Source organism: Amblyomma mixtum, chromosome 10 (assembly GCF_055824585.1).
Source record: "Amblyomma mixtum isolate Tamu chromosome 10, ASM5582458v1, whole genome shotgun sequence".
Lineage (NCBI taxonomy): Eukaryota > Metazoa > Arthropoda > Arachnida > Ixodida > Ixodidae > Amblyomma > Amblyomma mixtum.
Genome location: NC_143021.1, coordinates 153,432,520 through 153,455,414, shown reverse-complemented (window position 1 = coordinate 153,455,414; position 22,895 = coordinate 153,432,520). Strand labels below are relative to the sequence as shown.

Here is a 22,895-nt window from a genome sequence, read left to right as displayed (position 1 = left end):
GTCAATTTTTTTGCTCGGTTTTTAGCTCACGAATTTCGTTTCGCAAATCTCTTTCCATCGCCTCTCGAAAGGCCTTCAGTTCAAGTTTTACTTCGTCTTTAGGTTTAACTAATTAAGCCCTCATTTCTTCCTTCAGCTTATTTAACTCTTTAGACATTTGAAAGCAAGGAGCCTTTCGGGTGCAACAAGATGATAATAAAGCACTGCAGCTTGAGACAACACACAAGCACAAGTCCAAATCAGGCAGCAGCGACGACACACAATACAGAAGATAAGTCAAGGAATCGATACGGCGATAACACTAACCTGTGACAAGAGCGTACAACTGTTAACACAGTGCGCACGGGGCACGTCGCTGCTGCCAAGTGAGGATAGCTGCGCTGATGTGGCTCCTTTTGTAGCTCCTGGCACTGGCGTACGGCAGCGCAGTAGTTCTGCGCAGCTGACGGTCACTCCTCCTGGTACAACTTGCGGAAAATCCGGCGTAACAATCTGAAGTCCGGCGCGGAGAGCTGGCTTGGTCCGGTGTGGGCGCTGAGTGCAGCCAAGCGGTTTGTGCCTGTGACAAGAGCGTACAACTGTTAACACAGTGCGCACGGGGCACGTCGCTGCTGCCAAGTTAGGCTAGCTGCTTTCGGTGCTGGAAATACTTCTGCGTTCGGTGCTGGAAAATAATAACTTTGAATTTGACGGCGACCACTATGTGCAAATTAGTGTCAGACCTACGGGCACAAAAGTAGGTCCTAATTATGCCAATATATTTATGGGCATTCTCGCAACCGAATACCTAAAGAGCTGTGTCTTCCGACCCCATTTTTACAGGAGGTTTATAGATGACATATTTCTTACATGGAGCTATGGAAAAGCAGAGCTATTCAAGCACATCGCTGACATTAATAATTCTCACAGAAGCATATTTTTCTTCTACACCTACTCAACCTCTCCGCTAAGCTTTCTGGATGCCATAGTTCAGATCTCGCAAAACAAGCTTCTCACCTCCGTGGTTAGAAAGCCAACGGATAGGCACCAATACTTGCATTTGGAAAGTAGACACGAAAAAAATTGCAAGATAGGAATACCATTTAGCCAGGCTCTAAGGTGTAAACGCATCTCCTCCCGTGAAGAGGACTTCTCTTTTAACTGAGAGACACTCCTCAAGGATTTGGTCCGACAACGCTACCCCAAGCTTAACATCGACGACGCCTTAGAAAAAGCTCCAGCACAAGACCGCCATACGATGATAAATAGTATCAATACGGCGCAGACGAACTTCCCAACAAATCTGATATTAACCTATCCTCCATAAGCACCGAATGCTAATGCTATTCTCAGAAAGTATCACAACATTCTCCTTCAGAGCGACAAAATGAAGCGCTTGCTTCCCGAACCACCCCGTGTCGCATTTCGGAGGGCAAGAAATATCAAAGATGCCGTAACCGCCTCGAAACTAGACAACGTTGAAGTCTCAGGGTGCACACCTTGCACTAAACCGCGCTGTAAACTCTGTCCAATGATCAATAAGGTCACAGAAGCTCGCAGCACAGCGTCATCTTTCTCATTCAAAATTCGAGATTTCAACTGTGACACCAGAAACGTAGTCCACCTTCTCGAGAGCTGTGTGTGCCGTGCTCAGTACATTGGGCAAACTGAAACTCTTTTCTGATTGAGAATAAATTAGCACCGAGCACACATACGACCACTGCCAGATCTGCCCCCGTTCAAGACACGTAACCACAAAAAGCCGTTACTCGGAAGGTTCAAGGCCACCTTACTGAAATATGGCTTCCAGACACATTACGACAGGGAAGCCTGTGAATCATATCTCATTTTTAAATTTAACACCTTGACTGCTGGCATTAATGAAAGCCCTGGGAAACTCTCCTGTCTTTCCGGCTAAATCTTCCTGCAATATTTTGCTTGTTTTTTTTGTGAACTGTTTTGCACCCAGACGACTGTCTCTTCAACATACTGTGATGATAAATGCAAAGCGACTTTTCTGTATTTAACACTTTCATATCTAGTCGAGGTATTGAAGTTACTCTTGTTGTGGTTAAGCAGGCATTCTGTGGCGCTCGTCTCTCATGCGTATTAATCGCATTATTATTGTTTTCTTGTTGCCGATCGCGGCGTTTGGGTAAACTCTGTTTCTTTGGACTTTTTTTCACACTCTTTTATTTATTTATTTATTTTATTCATACAGAATACCCCTAAAGGCCCTAGAGAGGGTATTACATAGGGGGGGGGGGCACAGGCAATTGAACAGAATAAAACAAAACCACAAACAAAAGCACAAATAAGACACTTGGATGACATAAGTAAGCAAAAGAAAAAAAGCACAAATAAGACACTTTGCATGACATAAGTAAGCAAAAGAATCAAAAGAATGGCAGCGTGGCAAAGAACGAAGATTACTGCAGTATTAAAATTATACAAACAGAACACTAATACAATGAATCTTTTTAGTAACAAACCCTGCAAAAATGGAAGCCATGAACAAATAAAATAACAATGTATGCGAAGAGTTAAGCAGTAGTTATTGAAGATATAAGTTTAAAATATTTATCAGGATCAGTGGTGGTTGCGATATGTGAAGGCAGAGTGTTCCAGTCAGATATTGTGCGTGGTAAGAATGAATGCGCATAGATAAATGTTATGCACGTGAAACGTCTAACTTTAAACGTCTAAGTCAAAAATCGAAGGAGGCAAAGAAAAAAAGTCGTTATGAAGTGATGGATGATGATAAAGTTTATGAAAAAGTGATAGTCGTGCAATTTTACGGCGGAGACATAAACCCTGGAGACCTGCGCGTTTCTTTAAGGCTGTGATGCTGGTGTTACGTGAATAATCTGAGTAAATAAAACGAACAGCGCGGTTCTGCAATGATTCAATGTTATTTATTAGGTAAGATTGGTAAGGGTCCCAAATAGCCGAGGCATATTCAATTTTAGGTCGAATTAGAGTGGTACAGGCATGAACATGGAGGTGAGGAGGAGCATGCTTTAGTTTATGTTTTATGAGACCTAATAACCGATTAGCAGATGCAAGCATAAGGTTAATATGGTGGTTCTATGCTAAGTCTGAATGAAGCTGAAGTCCTAAGTACTAATACGTGGTGACTAGCTCGAGTGAGCTATTATTTAAGGAGTATGCTGTTTGAATTCGAGACATTCGGTTAGTAAAAGACATCAATTTAGTTTTTGATTGATTAAGTTGCATAAGCCAGGTTGAGCACCATGCTGTTACTGTATCTAGGTCAGATTGAAGGGATTGGCAATCGGTGTTAGAATAAATTTTGCGATAAATTACACAATCATCAGCAAAAAGTCTGATATGGAAAGAAATGGAATCCAGTAAATCGTTGATAAATATTAGGAAAAGTAAGGGGCCAACCACACTTCCTTGTGGGACGCCAGAGTGTACTTGACTGAAAGACGAATTATGGTTATTGACAGTTGTAAATTGAGACCTAGAAAAGAGAAAATCTTTAACCCATGCAATGACGTGTCATTTGTATTTACTCTAATATTGCTGTTGTGTTGTTGATAAGCGGTGTTCCCTGGAATGGAACTTGTCTTTTTTTTTTATTCGAACTGTTTGCCGTCAGGCATAATGAAAAAGGAAAGAAAGTTATAAAAAGGAGTGCAAACAAGCCTCGCTTAAAAAGCGGCAAAAGTTCGTGATATAGAAATTATCTAGAGTCCACTTGGTATAGTCGTCTGCAACGTCCCATCGCAGGCCAACCTTTCTTAGTAAACGCCGTCTCACGGAAGCTGTAGCCGGGCAAGTCCACAGCAAGTGTTTTTCATCACACTGGTCGGGCGCAGCACCACAATGGGGACACTTGTCTGTCACTTCGTAACGTTTGTCACGCCACCGATGACGCACACTTGATAAACTTTGTAACACTCTGGCGCTGCCTTTAACTTCATATTGCCACATTCCTGGACGTTCTCGTGGCGCCGTCTCCTGGCCGAACTGCCTTAACCGTCATCCTGGCTAGCCTTAGCCATGGTGGCGGGCGGGGCTTCTTCGTCGTCTCTTCTTCGGGTTCCGCTCGGGAGTTCGCTGCTACCTGGCGCTGTTCAGTAAAACGTGACCTGGCTGTCCCGACTGTATAGCCGTGACATATTTAGTGGAGCCGGCTGGGTAACGTCTCATGTACACTGACTCTGAAGACACCGTTGAAGCCAGCTCTCAGTGCGTGGACACAACCCCCTTCCACAAAGCGAGCCGCCGCCTGCGAGGCCTACAGCCAGAGTTCAGCGGCCTGACAAAACCGGCAAGAGATATGACATCAACCACAGGTAGCCAGACCACTCAACGTTTTGGAGCTGACACTCCCTTCGTACTTCACGCGCCCAGGTCACCGCCGACGTTCCACGGTGACAGGTTCGAGGACGTTGAAGACTGGTTGGCTAGTTTCGACCGTGTGGCAGCCTTCAACCAGTGGGACGGTGAGCGCAAGTTGAGGAACGTTTACTTCGCGCTAGAGGACTCGGCAAAGCTCTGGTTCGAGAACCACGAGACCTCTTTTGCCACCTGGGAGGTTTTTCGTCGCGAGCTGCTGGCGACATTCGGCACCAGTGAACGAAAAGAGAAGGCAGAAGTCGCTCTGCACTCGAGATCGCAGCAGCCTAATGAGAGCGTCACCATGTTCGTTGAGGACATGATGCGCCTCTTCAGTCGAGCCGACCCTGCTATGGCCGAGGCAAAGAAAGTGCGGCACCTGATGCGGGGCGTTAAGGAGCAGCTGTTTGCTGGAGTTGTCCGCGACCCTCCAAGGACAGTGGGCGATTTTACGAAGGAGGCAGTGAGCATGGAACGCTCCTTGCAGGAACGCGGTGCCCAGTACGGCCGGCAGGCTAGTATGGCAGCCGCTCAAACCTGCACGCCTACGACGCTGCCTCCTGAAGATCTTCGAGACCTTGTAAGGAGCATCGTTCGCGAAGAACTTGCGAAACTCCGCTTCGAAGCTCCACAGGCCAGCGTCGCCGCCCTGTCGGACGTGGTACGGGATGAAATCCGTCGAGTGGTGCAGCCAGCACCAGTTGTTCCGGAGCCGCAACCCTACATCATGACCTACAGCGAGGCACTTCGACGGCCTGCGGCAGTGGCACAAGCTTTTTCACCTGTGCCGGCTGTGCAGTATCCACGTCCAACTTTGCCCACCACCGTGCCGCAGGAATTCCGGCCCGCCATGCGTAAAGCGGACATGTGGCGAATGCCGAGGAACCGGCCACTCTGCTACACTGCGGTGAGCCCGGCCACATCCGGCGCCACTGCCCCTACCGTTGGATGGGTTTAAGGGGTTTTGCTTCAGACGCTCCTCCACCACGCTACGGCGAGCGACCCCAGCAGATAGAACAGTACCTGACGTCTAACTTGCAGGCTCAGACCGTGCCGCGACGCCAGTCTTGATCCCCATCGCCCAGGAGATTTTCTTCTCCAAGCCGCCCGTCGACCTCTGGGGAATTCAGAGGCAGGTCCCCACGGCGGGAAAACTGAAGACGGCGTCCTCTGAGGGTAGGGCCGCCGCAGCTAGAAAGAAACAAGAGCCTCCACTCGACGATTTGCAGCGACGACGAGACCAACGACCACCTGACCCGACGAGCCCACCGACGAAGAGCCAGCAGTTGGCTTCTACGGAAATTCCAGTAACCACCGATAACTGTGAAGTAACCGCACTGGTAGATACCGGCGCTAATTTCTCTGTGATAAGCAGCCGGCTAGCGACGACCCTCAGAAAGGTTTTGACACCTTGGACTGGGCCCCAGATCCGCACAGCCGGCGGCCATGTTGTGACGCCGACCGGCGTTTGCACCTTACGAATTCAGATCCGCGGCGTCACTTTCCCCGGCTGCTTTGCTGTGCTTCCTGAGTGTTCTAAAGACCTGATTCTCGGTCTGGATTTCCTACAGGAATATGGGGCTGTCATCGACTTTAAGGAGCTGATCGTCTCGTTTGCCGCACACCGTACTGTTGGCGACGAACCGCAGCAACGCAGGACTAAGTTGCGGGTCTGCGATGATGACGTGGTGATTCCGTCGAGAACCACCATGCTAGTAACTATGGAGTGCGATGACAGCGCCGGCACTCATGGCATCGCTGAAGCCAACATGCCACTGCTCCTGGGTCAGCAAGTGTGTGTAGCTCGCGGGCTTATGGAACTGAACAATAAGCGAGCCGAACTACTGATAACAAATTTCGGTTGTGAACCCCAACGTTTATCGGCCAACACAACGATTGCTTATTTTGAAGAACTCGGGGAATGCGCCGGAGAGTATGCGTTGACGGGGACTACGAAGTCCGTCGAGTCAACGAATGCTCCGGTTAAACTCGACGTGAACTCGAATCTCCTGCCTAGTCAAAAAAGCAACCTGCAGACTGTCATTGAGTCTTTCCAAGACTGTTTTGCGTCATCCTCCAGAGTTAGACAAACGCCGATAACAAAACATCGAATTATAGTTGATGAAAGCCAGAGACCATTACGCCAGTCGCCGTACCGGATATCTTCAAAGGAACGGGATGCAATTCGAAGGCAAGTTCAAGAAATTCTCCGGGACGACGTGATCCAGCCATCGAAGAGCCCGTGGGCGTCGCCTGCAACTTAGTTGCAAAGAAAGATGGGACCCTACGGTTTTGTGTTGATTACCGACGTCTGAACAAAGTCACTAAGAAAGACGTTTATCCTTTGCCGCGCATTGATGACTCCCTAGACCGTCTGCGCCACGCCAGATACTTTTCATCACTCGATTTACGCAGCGGCTACTGGCAAATAGAGGTGGACGAACGTGACCGGGAGAAGACCGCATTTGTTACCCCGGACGGTTTGTACGAATTCAGGGTGCTCCCCTTCGGTCTATGCTCAGCTTCAGCAACTTTACAACGGATGATGGACACTGTGCTTTCTGATCTCAAATGGCAGTCGTGTCTTGTGTACCTGGATGATGTTGTCATCTTCTCCGACACTTTCGAAGAACACCTCAGCCGCTTACGCGCTGTTTTCGAAGCTATCCGTTCAGCTGGTCTCTCCCTTAAGCCCGAAAAATGTCACTTCGCTTTCCAGGAGCTGATGTTTTTGGGCCACATTGTGAGCGCCAAGGGCGTTAGTCCAGACTCCGACAAGACTGCCGCCGTCGCTTCTTTTCCCATTCCTGCTGACAAGCGAAGTGTGCGCCGTTTTTTGGGTCTCTGTGAGTACTATCGGCTCTTTGTGAACAACTTCTCCCGAATAGCTGAGCCCCTTACTCGTCTCACCAAAGATAACGAACTGTTCGTCTGGGGTCGGGAGCAACAACATGCCTTTGAAGAGCTACGCACGCATCTTCAAAATACACCCATACTTGGGCACTTCGATGAGGCAGCTGACACAGAACTGCACACAGACGCGAGTAACGTTGGCCTTGGTGCGGTACTTGTACAGTGACAGGATGGTGTCGAACGCGTAATCGCTTACGCAAGCCGCACGTTATCACGGTCTGAGGTGAACTATTCCACCACCGAAAAAGAATGTCTAGCTATTGTGTGGGCAGTAACGAAATTTCGACCCTATTTGTATGGCCGCCCTTTCCGAGTGGTGAGCGACCACCACTCGCTGTGTTGGTTGGCAAATCCCTCAGGGCGACTCGCACGCTGGAGCCTCCGACTGCAAGAATTTGATGTCACCATTGTGTATAAATCAGGGCAAAAGCACAGTGATGCAGACTGTTTGTCCCGTGCCCCACTTCCTGCCAGCCCCGTGGACCTCGATGACGATTCCCTTTTCCTTGGGGTCATCTCCGCGTCCACCCTGGCTCACCGCCAACGAGACGACATTGAATTACGGTCCCTTATTGACTATCTCGAAGGAAGCGCTCAGACTCCACACCGCATCTTTTCACGCGGCCTGTCATCATTCTGTTTACGGGAGGGTATCCTGTAGAAAAAACTATAGGCCGACGGAGCCTGCCTATCTGCTCGTTATCCCTAATGCCTTTCGCGATGAAGTCTTGCAGGCGTGCCACGATGATCCTTCCTCTGGTCACCTTGGTTTCTCCCGAACGTTGGCACGCATACGGCAAAAGTATTACTGGCCCAAGCTCGCGGAGGTTGTAAATTGGTTGTAATATGTTTCCTTTAACGAAGCGTATACTTCACTATATATTCTTATAAGCAGTCTAGTACTTCACGCTTTCGCAACATATATATATATATATATATACACACACACACAAAGGAGTTGTAGGAAGACTACAAGGTATCCATCAATGCAGAGCACCACCAATTCTATATGTATAACCTTTTATCGCTATGCAAAAAACTGCCAACCATGAAAACTGCATTTGAACACAGGAACCGAAGTGAAAACCGATTTGCTAGCGCCCTTAATTGTAATTTGGCCTAACAATGCAAATCGACCATGATCTTTCCTTTATCTTTCTTAGTTTCCATGTTCCGTCGAGTGCGACGTCGCAGCCCCAAATGAATGAGTTCTCTTTGTTTTTTTTCCTTAGTTTAGCGTAGTCAGGTACCGGATTTTCAGCAGAATGCATGGAGATTTCGAGCCAGTGCTGACGGTCTTTCTCGGCCGTTTTTTTCTACTTCGACACGCTGTATCGGAAATTAATAATTTTGTCTTTAGATACCAGTTGTCTACCCTACATGATACTTCATGTCTTTTTTTCTGTAAGAGCTGTGTGCATGGGATTGTGCATCTGTTGACCCACGTGTTCATGCGTGGCAAACACGTGTCAGTTTTTCTTTCCCTTAACTTTGATCCTGTCGGTAAATTGTGTGTGAACGTGTTCTGTTCATGAGTAGTAGAGAATGGCAGAAAGAGTGAAGATTGTAATGGAGATTTCAAAGTCAAGAGCCAGACAGACGAGCGAGACAGTGAGGCCGGATATCTTTGCAGGCAGTGCGACATGGAGAGAAAAATGGGAGGGATAATGAGCCAGCATACGAAGGTCTCCGAAGATGTCACAGAATCAGAGGGAGCTGCAGGCTGGAAGAAAAGAGACAGCCGCCGTAGAACGAAGGTTCAAAGAAGGGAAGTCGAGTTGGTCGGGTACGCCATTTTCATTCAAAATGGCGGATGTACAAAGCAGGACCACGAGCAGTTTACCCATGAGGAGCTGCAGTCGGATGATAAATGTGAACAGGCCGAGCCAAGAGGGATTGGTTTGGCTTTTTGGTTTATTGGGGTTTAACGTCCCGAAGCAACTCAGGCTATGAGGGACGCCGTAGTGAAGGGCTCCGGAAATTTCGACCACCTCAGGTTTTTTTAGCGTGCACTAACGTCGTGCAGCACACGGGCTTCTAGAAATTTGCCTTCATCGAAACTCGGCTGCCGCGGCCGGGATCGAACCCGCGTCTTTCGGGCCAGCAGCCGAGCGCCGTAACCACTGAGCCACCGCGGCAGGGCCGAGCAAAGGGTGAAGCTGAATGAAAAATTGAGGCGAATAAGAGCATGTGCAATGGAATGAATCGGGGCAATGAGGACAAGGGACTAGAAACGACTCGGCGGTAGTGGTTGGGAACACGAATATGCTCAGGTGCGAAAAACGATAAAACTGACGGGTTGATGCAGGTGCAGAAGTCAAGCCACTGCCGGGAGGGACTGCGGAGTTGGTCATTGAACATGCAGAAATCGGAGGGGCCACTTGAGATCGCCTTAAATGTAGGACGCGACCGTGTAATGGATTAATAGTGGTCGTATATGCGCAATTTGTCACTCTAGACGTTACACACACAGATTCCTGCGAGTCAGCAAGCCATCCTTGAGACAGTGGTGACGCTGTGAAGCGACGCGCCACCGCCTTCCAATTGCAGTGGGGCTTGTGTGACCGATGTTGCGCTTCCCGAGGGACCAATCTAAAATAGCTGTCACATGTCACTATGCCAATTTCCTCACAATCCCGTGGGCAGGTTTTGATAACCCCACAAGGTCCCATGACCAAGGCTGCCCACCTGGTTGCTTCTCCAGAGATCTTTCGGTCGTAACGCCGACGACGACGAAGCCGGTTTTCTGCAGAAGGAGAGCCTAATGCTGTGGCGTTAAAGCACCCTGTGCAGGAGAACAAGAAAAGGTGAAATCTTGTTTTGATGGCTAGAGGCTTTGACGACATTCACAAGGAGAAAGGAGGTGTGGATGGCAAAGCGTATTACAAGGGGAGTGGAAGCCCTGTCAACAATGACCCCCACGTGTCAATTGCTCTGTACACACTACCAGGCGTGTGCTACGAGGCCATCCGTATAAAAATGCTGTGTTGGCTGCAAACTTGAATATCAGGAAGTTTGCAGAAGAAATACAGTTCAGGATAGCGGAATCAGGTAGGAACTGCTGGTTTATTTACTGTTTATGTTTAGCAAGAAAGGAGTACGCCCAGAACCGCAGAAAACAGCTGCTATCGCACTGTTGCCACTGCCGGGCGATAAGAAAGCTCTGCGCAGACTCCATGGACAGGACTGCGCGCGTATTACCGACGATTTGTTAAGAACTTATCGCTTTTCACCGAGCCTCTGACCCAACTGACCAAAGTAGACGTCCCATTTAAATAGGAAGCGCCGCAAGCGGAAGCCTCCAAGGAGTTTCAGCGTCGTTTACAGTCCCTACCCCATCCTCGCACACTGTGGTGAAAGCGCCGAGGCTGAAATTCATGTCCCCGAAAGCAATGCTGGTCTAGACGCCGTCGTCGTTCAGAAAACCGAAGGGCTGGAGAAAGTAACGGCGCACGTTAGCCGTTACCTGTCCAGAGCCGGGGATAACTAATCTACAGATGAGAACGAGTGCCTTGCCATAATCTGGGCTACGTCGAAATTCCACCCCTACCTGCAGTAACGACCGTCAACGTGATCAGCGGTCACCACAAACTGTGCAGGCTTTCAGATTTCACGGACCGCTCCGGCCACCTCGCTCGATGGAGTACCCGCCTCCAGCAATTTAATGTCACTTACTGTTTACTTACTGATGTCCTCGTGAACAACGCTGCAAACAAAACAGCCTACCTCTTTGTTGTACCTGCAGGTCAGCGCGAAGTTCTTCAGGCTTCACACAGTAACCCAGCAGCTGGACATCACGGATTTTCTTGCACCCTCCGTCGCATGCAAGGCAAGTAATATTGCCACCGCATGTCTGCCGATGTAGCACTATACGTGAGAACCGGCCGAGATTGTCAGATACGAAAGACCCCTCCCACCCGACCAGTAGGATTTCTGCACCCCTTTAAAACTCCTCAAGGCCCTTTCAGCAGATCGGCATGGCCTTGATTGGTCCTTCCCGAAGTCAATGTCTTAAAATAAGTGGATCATCGTAGCCATTGGCCGCCGCGGTGGCTCAGCGGTTATGGTGCTCGGCTGCTGACCCAAAAGACGCGGGTTCGATCCCGGCCGCAGCGGCTAGAATTTCTTTGGAGGAGAAATTCTAGAGGCCCATGTACTGTGCGATGTCAGTGCACCTTAAAGAACCCCAGGTGGTCAAAATTTCCGGAGCCCTCCACTATGGCGTCTCTCATAGCCTTAGTCGCTTTGGGACGTTGAACCCCATAAACCAAACCAACCAAACCATCGTAGCCATTGACTACCTGACCTGCGACGCCAAGCCAAAAGCCCTACAAAACAGAGCAGCAGCAAAAGTGCCCGAATTTTTTGTGCACTGCCGTTCTCTGCGGAACGGCGCCCCCGACATGCTCTTCACAGACACAGGAACAGTATTCAAGGCGGAACTGACGCAAGCCATCCTCCATTACAGCCAAACCAGCCACCGGAGAACAACTGCATACCACCCGCAGATCAACGGACTGACGGAGCGCCTGAACAAAACCGTCGCAGATATGCTCGCCATGTATGCCCATGCCGAACACATTGGACGTCATCCTGCCTCAAATAGCCTTCCTCACAACACCACTGTACTGGACACCACCCGGATGGCGCCTGTAAGGCTCGTCTATGGCAGGGAGGCCATAACCGCGCTAGACGTCATGCCGCCCACCGTTAGTGAAGAAGATAGCGTCGATGTCACCGCCTATCTTCGACGCGCAGAACAAGCTCCAAGACTTGCCCGATTAAGGATCAAATACCAGCAGCGGACCGATGCCAGACGCTACAACCTACGAAGACGCAACGCGGAATACAAGCCAGGAGTCCGAGTCAGGGTTTGGACGCCCATTCCCTGCTGCGGATTTAGTGAAAAGCTTTTCCGCCGCTATTTCGGCACATACAAGGATCTTCGTCGACTAGGTGAATTGGACTATGAAGTCGCCCCTGACCAAATGACTGCATCCCAGCGACGCCGCGTACGACCAGAAGATGTCCATTTCGTCCGCCTAAAGCCCTATTATTTATTTATTTATTTACCATCACGGCCCAAGGGAATTACAGAGGGGAGTGGGGGTGAAAGAAAGGAAAGTAAAACAAAATACACCAAAGATAACACAAAAATAAATGGTCATTACACAATAAATGTGAACGACTGCGCAACAACGTACAAAATACAAATTCAAAATCGGCAACAACACAACCAAGCAGTAGTTGTCAGAGGCCAAAAGCACCGAAAAAGGACCGCAAAAGTATGCTATACATTGGAGCAAAAAGGGTTGATAACAGCTATAAGAAAAGTGTTGGTATCTTTAATTTCAGCAATGCCACGAGGAAGGCGATTTCAACTGTTAGAAGGGCTTGGAATGAAGGAGTCATGGCATTATTTGGTAGACACAATGGAATTCTTACCTTGTGACGGTGATCAATGCGTGCCGAAGTGCAGGACGGTTGTGGTATAAGTTTCTGTCTTAGATATGTATTATAGCGAAAAATCATATAAAAAAAAACACAGCAGAAGTACTTCTTTGCATTCCGTTAGAAGAGGCCATAGATGGTAAGCTTTTATGGTAGTCACGCTAAAAGTGCGATGATAATTAGACAAAATAAACCGAGAAGCGCGATTCTGCACACTTTCTAAATCAGTAATAAGCGAAACGACGCCTGGGACCCAGACAGAAGCTGCATACTCCAGTTTTGGACCCACCAAAGTTTTGTAAAGGAGAAGTTTTAGTGTGCTAGAACAATGTGAAAAGTTTCTTCTGAGGTAGCCAAGCGGTTGGTTAGCATTATTAACTACGTGTTGAACATGCAATCTCCTTGACAAGTTATTAGTTGTGTTAACACCTAAATATTTGTATGAAGAGAGATTCAAGCGGAGCAGTGATGAGGTAGTACGAAAGAGCTGTTTTGCTCTATTTTTACACTTGCTCATGTTGAGCCTTATATTCCAACGCTGACACCATTTAGAAATGCTGTTAATATCGAATTGTAATATAGAGACGTCATATTCATTGTTAATTTTATGATAGATAACACAATCATTCCCAGAGTGACAAATCGAACAACTAAGGTTTGAAGACAAGTCATATATGAGGAAAAGCAGGGGTCCTAAGACTGAACCCTGGGGCACACCGGAATTAACTGGGGAAAACTTAGAGCCAGTATTATTTGCTCTTACGAATTGAGATCGATTAGTAAGAAAAGAGTGTAGCCATAAACGCATGTTAGCATCTAAGTTCAATCTGCTTAGTTGTAACAAAAATGTAGCAAGATGAGAGAAGATGACGTGTTCCATGATCTTGCATGGGATGCTGGTGAGCGATATGGGACGACAGTCTTTAGGACAGTGTTTATCGCCAGACTTATGCAGAGGACTTACTTTATCAACCTTCCAGTCATCGGGTACACAGCCTGCAACAAAGGACTGCTCCAAAAGTTTAGAGAGGATGATGGACCAGTACACCTTTGTATTAAACAATAATTTCGAATTTATGTTGTCAATTCCACAGGATGAGGGAACCTTGAGCCTTTCAATTATACGTAATATTCTTATTGTGTCAAAAATGATGGCGTCCATCAAAGGGAAATCTACGGTGGGATAATCAGGTAAAATGGTAGCGATTGGAGTGACCGTAAAAGACAACGAAAATATGGAAATTTATCCAGAGGCACATTTATCCGCAGGAAGAGCTGCACCGTCCGTACATCTAAGGAGGAGAGCAGACGCATCTTTACTGTGCACTGTGTTCCAAAATTGCTTTATATTAGCCCTCAGTAATTAGTGTAGAGTTCTGTTAAAAAAATAAGTCCTCAGCATTTTATAGGGCTGTTCGGTATACTGCCGCTGCCATAAGGTATGCCTCCAACGATGCTGTAAATTGGATCGCTTAGCAGAACGAAATTGACGCTTTGTCATGCTAGCAAGTCTTTTTATTGACTGAATAAACCGAGGTGATTGCTTATTAGCCGGGACGGTTCTTTGAGGGACGAATGAATAAGTGAGCGAAGCAACTTTTTCTTTGAAGAGATTCCAGTTCGCGTTGACCGAGCGTTCGGAAAAACCTGGTAAAACAATTATCTAAAGAAGGCATAACTCTTGCTTAATCGTGACAAAATCAGCTTTCGTATAATCCCTGAACAGTTTAATTTGTTTATCGCGGTTAGGAACAGAAGTATTTAGTTCAAAATAAAGCAACGAATGATCGCTTGACCCGGGTAGGTATGAAATGGAAGTGACGAGGCCAGGAGAGTTGGTTAACACTAGATCTAACACGCTGGATGATGATCACACAGTGCGGGTTGCTTCAGTGATAAGTTGTGATAGACAAAAGTTTGCACAAATGAGAAGAAAGTTACTGCGTTTGGTGGAGAATGGGTTAGGATAAGCAGGTCAGTTTGACCACACGATGGATAGATAGTTGAAATCGCCGACTAAAATGCTAGGAATGTCCGGAAAGCATACAACAATCATATTTCTAGCATTATGTAGTTCAGCTAGAATATAACTGCCACATGATGGTGGCTGGTAGCTGATGTCCAAAATCAGTTCCTTAACAGACACACGAAGTTCGACCCATATCATTTCCAAATCAGTTACAATATCTACGCATGACGAAACAAGGCGATCAGCAACTGCAATAATAACACCTCCGTCGCATCGTCGCCCTCTATCAAAGCGGCATATATTAATTCTTTTTTTGCAAAGTTATCGACCTTTGACGAAATCCACATTTCTCTTAATAGCATTATATCAGCGTTAGCTGAAGGAATAACAGATATATGTTAATCGCGGTTCGGTAAGACACCTCGTATGTTGGTGTAAAGAACCGAAATGGGATGCGCAGCCACAGATGCCAATCCACTGCCCCTCACACGGCCCTATGGGGTGTCAGCTTCTGGCGTCGTAGCCTGACCAGTCGAAGACTGATCTTCAAGTGATCGTCGTTAGGGACTAGCATGTTCAACGACACATTTGCTGGCAAAGTCGTAGACGTAGCACTTTTGTCAACATACAGTCCGTAGTATCGAAGCTTGAACTTTATTTAAAATCATGTGCTTTGGCGAACTCGACTAAACCTTTCCTCGCCTGGCGTGTTACCAAAGAGTAACCTTCGCTGACAGAGATACTTCTGCCCTTAGACTTTGGGCATGCGAGTAAAATTTGTTGTTTTGTCTTGAAAGACAAGAACTTCTTAATGACTGGCCTACATTTGTATCTGAAAAAACGTCGATTCTGTGAGCGCGCTGGATTCATTCACATGTTATGTCAAAATTTAGGGAAGTTAATACAGCATACAGCACCTTTTCCTCTGTCTTGTCCCATGTCTCCGTAGATCGATCAAGCAAACCGTAAATTATAACATTGTCACGATGTAGTCTATCCTCCAGCTGAGCCTGCTCTGCACGCAAGGCTGAATTTTCTTCCATCAGTCGAGCTGCATGCTCACAAAGGTTCGGCAATTCTTCATCTGCGACATCAGTACCAAATGTTTTAGTTTCTACAGCACACAGCCGTTTCTCAATATCTGCGATGTTATTCTGTATTGCCTGCTGACACTTCTTAATATCTTTAACAGAACTCATCAGATGAGACTGTTCCATTTCCATCTTTTTAAAAAGTTCGCGAGTTGACGCCTTCTAATGCGAAAACGTTTCATTGAGCTTTGTTTGCAAAGCGCTACTGGAACCATCCGGTTCTTGAGACCGCGTATCGACCGCATCTCGAGGACCGGGCTAAAGGAAGCTGTGTTTCCACACTCGAGGTTTTTACAGCGCAACTCTTAGGCGCCCGTTTCTGCGTTTCGCGGCGTCGCCGTCGCCTTCGCCGTTGTCCGCTGTAACCAGCCGTAAAAGCGCAACCTCCTCCCCTTCTTAGCAACCGGCGCGCCAGTACGGGTGCAGCTGTGCATAGCAAACGTCACGTCACACAGTAGCGGTAGAACGAGCGCACGCGCGTCGGCGATGGCAGCTACACCGCCGCTCCTTCGCCAGACGTCTCGCTGCAGTCTAGTGAGTGAGGTGCATGGCTCCGAAGCGGCGTAGTGATTCCGCGCCAAGCGATTCGGGGAAGCGGCAGTGGGTTGACCACAAGGCTTTCATCAAGCATACTTTAGAGTTTCCAAAGTGGCTTCGGTATTTTTTTCAGGAAAGAAATTGCGCTCTATCAGTCTCACAACTGCAAACCCAATAGAGTGGGGGCTTGGAAAGCAGAGGGTAAAATTTTTAAATTGGCTTTTGAGGAAAAGAAAACGCGCAGTATCTGTCTCGCGCATTTCGCTGGATACCTGAACCAGAGGGAAGGCGCATAACGCTCCTCTTGGAACAGTGGACGCCTTAATCGTGCTTTAAGCTACGTGGCGGTCGTGACAGATGTACGCTGCATGCGTTGGCATTGTCAACGTTGTGCCAGAAACGCTGCCACCTACCAGGGTGGCAGCTTTGGTGTGGACTTTAATATAGATATAAAGACAAGCGGGAATTCCTTATCGCTAATGCGGGTGAACATCCCGTTCCTCTCTCTCGTAAGTGCTCCCACAGCTCTGACACCCTCGCGAAATACTTGCGCAGACCTCATCATTGAGAACCAGGCATTGGGGCAGCAAGTCGAGCATATATCCATCAATTTCTCTGTCCACAATGTTTCCTCATGACAATCAAGAACTGTTAGTGGATGGTTTTTTGAAGAAGGAATATGTTTGAAAAATAATAAGTTGTCTGTAATTGCACATACATGCCTTGGTCGAATTCTTTGCTTCAATCTATCGAAAAGCTGAAACAGGTGATCAGCTGCGCTCAAATTTCGCATTAGGAAGTAACGTAACCGTCGGCTATCTTTTCGAACAATCCGTGCATTTGTTGGTAGTAGCCTTATGTTTTAAAGCTTCGGGTTGATGCTTCTTTCAGATGGAGTAATGCCGTGAATTTCTGTAATGTTTGTTCATTATTCAAAGCATCCGGCACGCTGCTTTATCGCTTCGTTTGGTATGCAAGATGCGACCAGATTTATGTCGATTGATCGCATCCAGGCGGAGACGATTTTACGTTGTTCCAGAATATTCTAGTAACTTTGCACGCTATATCTCGAAAGTTCGCTATCAGCTTTAAAATAACCACTGCCGAGAGCTGCGGGAATACTGTTCGACGACCGCCGAGAACTCTTGTTGCTACGCCGCCTCCAAGTGATTCAGTTCTTTGCGGGTGCAAGTCAGATAAAATAAAAAGTTTCGTTTGGAAGCCATTCTCGGCGTCTTCCTTCTAGTCGTACTACAGTCACCACTACGTGACAATATGAATATCCACATATCGTAGAGGTGGCGTTGTGCTATCCTATTAGCTGCCATGTGTTGAACGAATGAGTGGCTACAAAAACTTCATTAGATGTGTACTTATATAGTATATTTATTTCGTACTCTTATAGTAATCACAGTGCTGGAAGCTGAAAGAAGGCAAATACATGGGCGTGTACGAAATGAGTATAGAAACCAGCGCTGAGGGGTACTGTGGCAGCTTTGCGTGGCACATTCAGTCCTTGCATTACACCAATGCTTCTACATGTCGACCTGAGACTGAGAGTGTAAATTTTCAATGAGGTTTTCAAACGGGAAGTTCTTGAGAATTCGAGAACTGTAGCACAATAGCAACATTGTTTCCTTTGGTTCGAAATTGCGGCTCGTGAATCACCAATAAGAAATTGGACATTGAGAAATTGAGGCTCGTCAATCAGCAATAAGAATATTCAGCATTTTAAAGGCCACAAACAGGTTAAAGTTGTCGACAAAGAAATTGGTATGCCCGTCTTTTCGTCGCACTACAACGAGGCCAAACAGGTAGTTAAAAGTGTGTTACCGCGTGTATAAATGAACTTATATCCTCCCACTGTTTTTGAGCACTGAAAGAAGACATCTGAGGCTAGGTACCTCCTATCATAGTGCGCCACAACATAAAGAAAGCGATGCGATATTAACCGTACTTATTCCATAGAAGGACATATATGAATTGTAGCACGGAAACAGAATTCTACGGGGCTAACCCTCATCCTATAGCTTCCATGACTGCAATCTTATTGTCCAATATATTGAAAAAAACTTCCACTGACCCCCTCAGGAGGATATACACCATTTCTTTTTGATTGTTTGCAGGTGGCGCGCTAAGACCATACAAGGCATAAATAAAAGGAATTAGATTACCTTATAATGTACGCTCATAAAAATGCGGAAATGTAATTAAATTACATTTTCAATAACCGCATGCAAAAATTAGCAGCACTAAATTACAATTACTTCCCAAAAATAGTGAAGCTAATCTTTAATTACTTTTTTTGTAAACACAGCCACGGTGGTTACGGCGCTCGTCTGGTTATCGAAAGACGCAGGTTCGATCCCGGCCGCAGCGGTCGAATAGAGCCCCATGCATTTTGCAATCTTAGTTCACGTTAACAATCCCGTCTGGTCGGAATAATTCTGGAGCCCTCCATTACGGCACCTCTTCCTACCTTCTCCAATTGCCTTCTTTAACTATTCTTTTAAGGCGCGGTTCAGATGTCTACCGAAATATTACAGAGATGCTGCTCTATTTCGTTTCCACAAGAAACGCTTTCATATTTTCAATTTCTGCCACCGTTACTCAGGTACTTAAGATTTCACCTAATGATCCCAACGATACGTATCAATGATATCCCTGCCGCGGTCTACGAAGAACTGCAAGGCGTCAAATTATACCACCAAACAGCAAACCGCACCGCACTAGGCCGCTCCACACCAGCGCACACAACACGAAAGCACACCCCCACGCCGCCACGCTGCACATCACCTCCGCACCACACACCGCTATTGAATGCCATGCCATAAGATACCATACCATATCATACCACAACATACCACACCATTTCATATGACATGCCATGTCATAACAACATTTCATATCCTACTACTCTCTGTAATACTATGCCATATCAAAATGAAAAGAAGTTAAGGCTCAATCGCTGAGGTTCACTGTCTGGAACAAAGGCTCACGTATAGGTGATATCTCAGATAAAGTATGATAATAAAATAGTCTTATCTTATCTGCAAATCGAAACGACGTTCCTCGGGATTTTATTTGAGCGCTTGTGAACTCATGTCTCTACCTAAAAATTAAATTCTTCATTAATGCCCGGTTCATTACGAAAAACATGCTATATTCTATCCTCTTGTGTGAGCTTAAGAGCAGAGCAACTCCTGAGCTTGTGTATTCCTCCTTTATTACTATTATTATTTTATTATTATTGACTATTTACTTATATAATGCGCAGCTCTAATTGCGCAATCATAATTATCAGTTTTTGTGTTCGAATCTGGTTTCTTTCTTTGTAGATCAGTCGCGCATTTTTTATATTTTTTTTATTTCAGATGTGTGGCTATAGCTGCCAAAGTGATTCAGTAGTGATTGGTGTGGGGGGTCCGATGTTCTTTATTTGTCTATCGGCGCCGCCGCGGTGGCTCAGTTATCTTATGGTGCTTAGTTGATGCGGTTGAATTTCGATGGAGGTGAAATTCTCGAGGCCCGTGTACTGTGCGATATCAGTGCGCGTTAAAGAACCCCAGGGTCTCTAAAATTCCGGAGCCCTTCACTATGGCGTCGTCATAGCGTGAGTCCTTTTGGGACATTAAACCACAATAAGCCAAACGTATTGTGTCCATCGTGAGCACTCCGAACCGAGGCTCTTGGCGCAGCCTGCCACATTGCTTTGTTTTCATTAAACCTTCCTCACGCCTTCGGGAAAAATATCGATACCTTTACTTAGGTTCACACACACCCAGAATTTCCTGATAAACTTCATGGTACTTCACGGACAGCGCCGAAAATTCCGTCCTGGCTCGCAGATTTCTAAACCCTTTCTTGGAAAGCTTGACTAGTGATCCATAATCACATTTAGGTTAGGAATGAAGAGAATTCCCGATGTCTGTGTGCCGCGTACCCTTTTTTCAACGAATGGAAGCATCTAAAAATGTTGAAATCTTTTCTTATAAGAGAACAACATGCTACGGATTAATGAACCACACAAGACTATTCATTTTATCTGCGCGCGTGTGTGTATGCGTTTGAATGCTTCGTGCTCTGCCCTGAGAGCAGCCACTCATATCTTTGTGGACTGCGACTTTCAGCTCTGTTCAACCATTATAAATACGGATCAGCAAAACAAGGAGAATAAAGCCGCCGTGGTGGCTGAGTGCTTATGGTGCTCGTCTGCTGAACAGAAAGACGCGGGTTCGATGCAGGCTACAGTTGGTTGAAGGCGAAATGCTAGAGGCCGGAAAACTGTCCGGTGTTAGTGCACATGTTAATAAACAAACTCCAGGTGGTCGAAATTATCCTGAGACCTCAACAACGACGTTCCTCATTGCGTAAGTTGCTTTGCGACATTAAACCTCTTAAACCAGAATCCGGAAGGGTTCTTTTACGAGGAAAGATAAGAAGGGCGGACAAAAGGGTTCCCATCATCGCCGTTGGAAACCAATATGCCCCCCTTTATGTAATGCCTTCGGGCCTTTAAGGGATCAATAAATGAAATGGAATGAAATGAAATGAAAAGAAGGTTACGCCAGAAACCCATCTTCCGTTGTTATATTGGGGTGGCCCTGACGGTAAGGCCGCGCTGGTCATCCACATTTGCGCTACACCGGAAGGCTTTTTACTGGAACGACGAGGGGGGGGGGGGGGGAGGTATGGGAGGCACTGCTGGACGATCGGGGTATTGCCATGTAGAATGGTAGACGGTGGAATATAGAAACAAAAAGTGAAATTAGCGGGTGCTACGTGGGGCACAATGTGTTCATAATTGCAAGACGGGCAAAGTGTTACTGCAGGTTCGGCGCCAGTTTGCCGCCTCCGCTTGACGGCGATTGTTGTGAAGTGCTAATTACTGATAAATAAGCATGTTTTGCGACACTGACAAAGACTGGCCTCCAATCAAAACGTGAGGAAGGCCTTCATATCCTTTTAGTCCTTTATATATTTAGCCCCGGCTGGAGCGACGAAATATTTCACTGTGAATGCCTGCCTTCTAGAACTTAAACTTTTTCCTGAGGAAGCCAACGAAACCCAGCTTTGTTGTTCGTTTTAAGACATCTGTTGCCTGTTAATTTTATTATTATTACTATTATTTACACCTCTTCTGCCACATAAGAATGAGGCGCTAGGTGGATTTCAGCGCAATGACCCAAGACGATTCTATTGTGTACGCCACTAGCTAGGGAACAAATAGGCAGAGTGCGGTCTGGCACACTCCTTTGTTTATTTTCTCCACCCTTCTTCCCGCTTTCGGCCTGACATGCAGATGCCTCTTATAAAGAATGTCACATCCGCCAACTTTTGGATAAATTAGGGGTGCCTCCATCGATAGGGCCCAACCCTACTCCAGGCTGATAGACCCATTTTTCCCTTAGAGTTAGTCGCAGCGCTGAAATTTGATTTCGGGAGAGCTAGACTAGACAACCATTCTTACATTCGTGGGTCCGATTTACTATCTGGCTGACTCGCATTCTTCCTTGAATTAAACGAAGCGTTTCTCGCATCAAGAAAATGTGTTTTGACAAAGGTACTGCATGCCCCGGACTATGAACTTACGACTGCAGTGCGGCCAACGAACATCTTTATGGAGTGTGAATCATCAGGTGTCGTGCGTGCGTGAGTTCCATTTTTGCACCACATTTTGGCGTTCTCTCACTTCGGGCTTTTATTTAGGCCCATTATAGCAGCTTTTTTCCAGGCCGTATATGTACTTGTCTAGAACAATCTTGTACCACTGTTATTAGGAGTTGTCCCCATTATAAATATCAATAAACCATGGTCATACTATTCCGGTGCATAGTCGAGAGGCGAAGACGACGTAGTTTTGACGTCGGGCTGGTGACGACGACGAAGACGCTGCAGCTAGTGCTTGGGGTGACTGTTTGGTGTGCCTTCGGACTTCGGCCTCTGACGTCTGCTGTTGAGCTAAACGCTCGTAATATTTGGTGGAGGTGCTGGGTCTGACACCTGAACCCTGCCCTGGACCTCCACAGCGGACGTAAGCTTCGAGCCACTTCTATGCCGTCCAACATACCTCCAATAATTGGACGCAAGCTGGGCGGTAAAAAAGACCTTGCTTCTCGAGCTCTGTCGTCTACAGAGTCATACCTGTCCTACATCCAGGACGTCCACGCCCTGTGCCGTAAAGTAGACAGCGCCATGTCGGAGAGTGACAAGGCGGGCCACAACCTGAAGGGGATCGCCGATGACGCTTTCAACCTTCTCCTGTGCAAAGATTGAGCAACCGTCGACCTGTCCTCCAGGTATGCCGGCAGTGCGAGAAAGCAGAACACCGCGGCATTGCTTCTCGTTTCGAGCACCTTCCGAATACGGTGTCGACATCCTCCTGTGAAAACCTGCCAATACTGCAACAGCCGTCCCATCCTGCCAAATTGACCCGAATTTTGCGCAGAGAAATGGTGGCTATGACTCCTGTCACCTTCGCCCCCCAGCCGGCCGATGATACGATTGCGCTGGTCCAGGCCGTCGTTCGCCAGGAGTTTGCGAACGCGGTCCTCAATTCTGGCCTGCCCTCTGCGTCGCCCTGTTTG

At 47.0% G+C, this 22,895-nt stretch overlaps 1 protein-coding gene across 1 annotated transcript in view; it reads left to right on the top strand.

Moving 5' to 3' along the window:
- The window catches only part of LOC149327408 (uncharacterized), a 78,330-nt gene extending 55,746 nt beyond the window's left edge, over positions 1-22,584 (top strand). The window contains exon 6 of the mRNA XM_089564862.1: positions 22,338-22,584. Within this exon, the coding sequence (XP_089420988.1) occupies positions 22,338-22,584 (247 nt within the window). The remainder of the gene's footprint in view (positions 1-22,337) is intronic.
- Positions 22,585-22,895: the final 311 nt, after the last annotated feature.